This window comes from Hydra vulgaris, chromosome 03, assembly GCF_038396675.1.
Source record: "Hydra vulgaris chromosome 03, alternate assembly HydraT2T_AEP".
Taxonomy (NCBI): Eukaryota; Metazoa; Cnidaria; class Hydrozoa; order Anthoathecata; family Hydridae; genus Hydra; species Hydra vulgaris.
In genome coordinates this window covers 9557553-9560000 of record NC_088922.1, presented here as the reverse complement: position 1 = coordinate 9560000, position 2448 = coordinate 9557553, and the positions used below count along the sequence as shown (strand labels likewise).

At 35.5% G+C, this 2448-nt stretch overlaps 2 protein-coding genes across 2 annotated transcripts in view; both read left to right on the top strand.

Moving 5' to 3' along the window:
• Positions 1-1212, top strand: part of LOC136078445 (zinc finger MYM-type protein 1-like) — a 1501-nt gene extending 289 nt beyond the window's left edge. The window contains exons 1-2 of the mRNA XM_065794218.1: positions 1-22; positions 117-1212. The exon at positions 1-22 is cut by the window's left edge and continues 289 nt beyond it. Coding sequence (XP_065650290.1) covers positions 1-22; positions 117-1212 — 1118 coding nt within the window. The remainder of the gene's footprint in view (positions 23-116) is intronic.
• A 55-nt stretch (positions 1213-1267) lies between these two features.
• On the top strand, positions 1268-1903 carry LOC136078444 (zinc finger MYM-type protein 1-like). Its single transcript, XM_065794217.1, has one exon. It carries the CDS (start codon positions 1268-1270, stop codon positions 1901-1903), a length of 636 nt encoding a protein of 211 aa, XP_065650289.1.
• The last annotated feature ends 545 nt before the right edge of the window (positions 1904-2448 follow it).

The window sequence follows — 2448 nt, the reverse complement described above, 5'->3', positions numbered from 1 at the left end:
CAGAAGCACAAGAAGATTCTTTGTTTTGTTTTTGCTGTCTGCTATTTTTAACGACAAAAACCAACAATTTCAGAAATTTCAAAAGGATTTTGTGACTGGAAAAAACTAAACCCAAGAATTCCAGAACACGAAAACAGCAATGAACACCAAAGATGCTATTCTGATTGGAAAAATCTGGAAAAAAATCTCAAGGAAAGAAAGACCTTGGATTCTGATTTGCAGAGAGTTATCAACGGAGAGCTGAAAAAGTGGAGAGATATCTTGAAAGTGATTGTTGATGCAATTTTGTTCTGTGCCAAGAACAATCTTGCCCTTCGGGGTTCAACAGAAGTAATTGGAGAGCAAAACAGTGGCATCTTTCTGAACTTAATTGAGCTGATAAGCCATTATTATCCTTTAGTGGCTGAACGCGTTGCATCCGTTAAGGCAAAGAAAACCACAACATCCTACTTTTCTCCTCGAATTCAAAATGAGCTGATTGAATTACTTGGGCAGAAAGTCAGGAATGAAATTTTGTCAAATGCCAGAAAAACTAAATACTACTCTGTTTTGTTTGACTGCACTCCAGATGCCTCCCACAAAGAGCAGATGACCCAAATAATTAGGTATGTCCACATCGCTGAGGAAACCTGTACAATTAAGGAAAGCTTTGTGGACTTCATTGAATCTCACGAAAAAACTGGAAAGGGCCTTGCAGCTGAAATCACCGAAAAACTGGAGAAGGATGGCCTGAGCATTTCTGATTGTCGGGGCCAAGCTTACGACAATGGAGCTAATATGTCTGGAAAATATAATGGCGTCCAAGCTCACATCCATTCTCTAAATGAGTTTGCAAGATTTGTTCCATGTGCAGCTCACACTTTAAACCTTGTTGGTGTCCATGCTGCTGAAGTTTCTCCACTCATAATTACATTCTTTGGAAAAGTTCAAGCCATCTTTAACTTTTTCTCAAGTTCTACCTTAAGATGGGAAAAACTGATGAAAACATTGACCATCTCACTAAAGGGAAATAGTGATACAAGATGGTCTGCCAAAAAAGAAGCAATCATCCCACTACACAGACAAATAAAAGAAGTTCTTCAAGTTTTGGAATCCATAATTCACACTCCCAAGACAAATGCTGTCTCAGTTTGCAGTGCAAAAGAGCTCATCATTCAAATTGATTTCAGTTTTCTGTGTTTGTTGGATTTTGGTGTCAAATTCTTTCTTTAGTTGACCGGGAAAACAAACTGCTTCAGTCTAAAAAACAATTGAAGGAGACTTTCCTATGAAGAGAAAGCGCAAAGTGAAGCAGATGGCACTTTGTGAAGCTGAAGATGACTTTTGCCGTTTGTCACCAGAAACAGATTTCGGATCCCAGTGCAACCTTGTGTTTGACAGCATTCTCACACAAATTGAGTGGCGGTTTGAAGCTATGTCTGCAGTATCCTCAGATTTTGACTTCCTCAGTGGACATTCTCTCTCCAAAAGTTCAGTGGATGAACTTAAGACTAAAGCCAAAAATTTGTTTAAAATTTACAAGGCAGATTTAGATTCTTCAGATTTCCAGTCAGAAATGGCAAGCTTTAAATATCAAGCTGCTGCCATGATGGAAAACTTTGAAAAATCTAGCCCGATGGACATTTTGCAGCTCATTCATAAATACTCATTGACTGATGCTTATCCTAACACGGCAATTGCTATTCGCATCTTCCTCACCTTACCAGTTACAGTTGCCACGTGTGAAAGAAGTTTCAGTAAACTTAAGATCATAAAAAACTACTTGAGATCAACTATGGGCCAAGAACGTTTGTCTTGTCTGGCAGTAGTTTCAATTGAACATGAAGTGGCCAACGCACTTGATTTTGATGATGTCATTAGTGACTTTGCCTCCAAAAAAGCCAGAAAAGTGACCTTGAACTGAAGTTTGTGAAACATTGGTGACAAATTGTTCTTTTAACTTGATGCAATAAATTTTGTGATCAATAATTAATTTTTTTCATGTAAATATATATATATATAATGTGTTTTTTGTATATTTTTTTGGGAGGGGGGCGCAATTTTATTTGCTTGCCCGAAGCGCAAAGTTGGCCTGGTACGGCCCTGTATATATATATATATATATATATATATATATATATATATATATATATATATATATATATATATATATATATATATATATATATATATTATAGTGGGGCATAAAACACCAAACTCATTAAAAAAAAATACCATAATAATTTTTCTGGTTCCTTTTGATATGTGTATTAAAAAAATGTAATTTTTTTATTTTTATGGGTACTGTAATAGAATATCACCGCACCTTAGAATATCACATCGCCCATGTATTTTGTTAAAAAACAATATACTAGATAGTGCTTAGAATGTTAGAATATCACCTCCCCTTAATAAAATTAAGAAACATACTATTATATTTTTAGAATATCACATTGCCCATGTATTTTG

Coding starts and splice junctions, on each gene's coding strand:
- LOC136078444 (XM_065794217.1), top strand. CDS start 1,268: ATGAAGAGAAAGCGCAAAGTGAAGCAGATGGCACTTTGTGAAGCTGAA.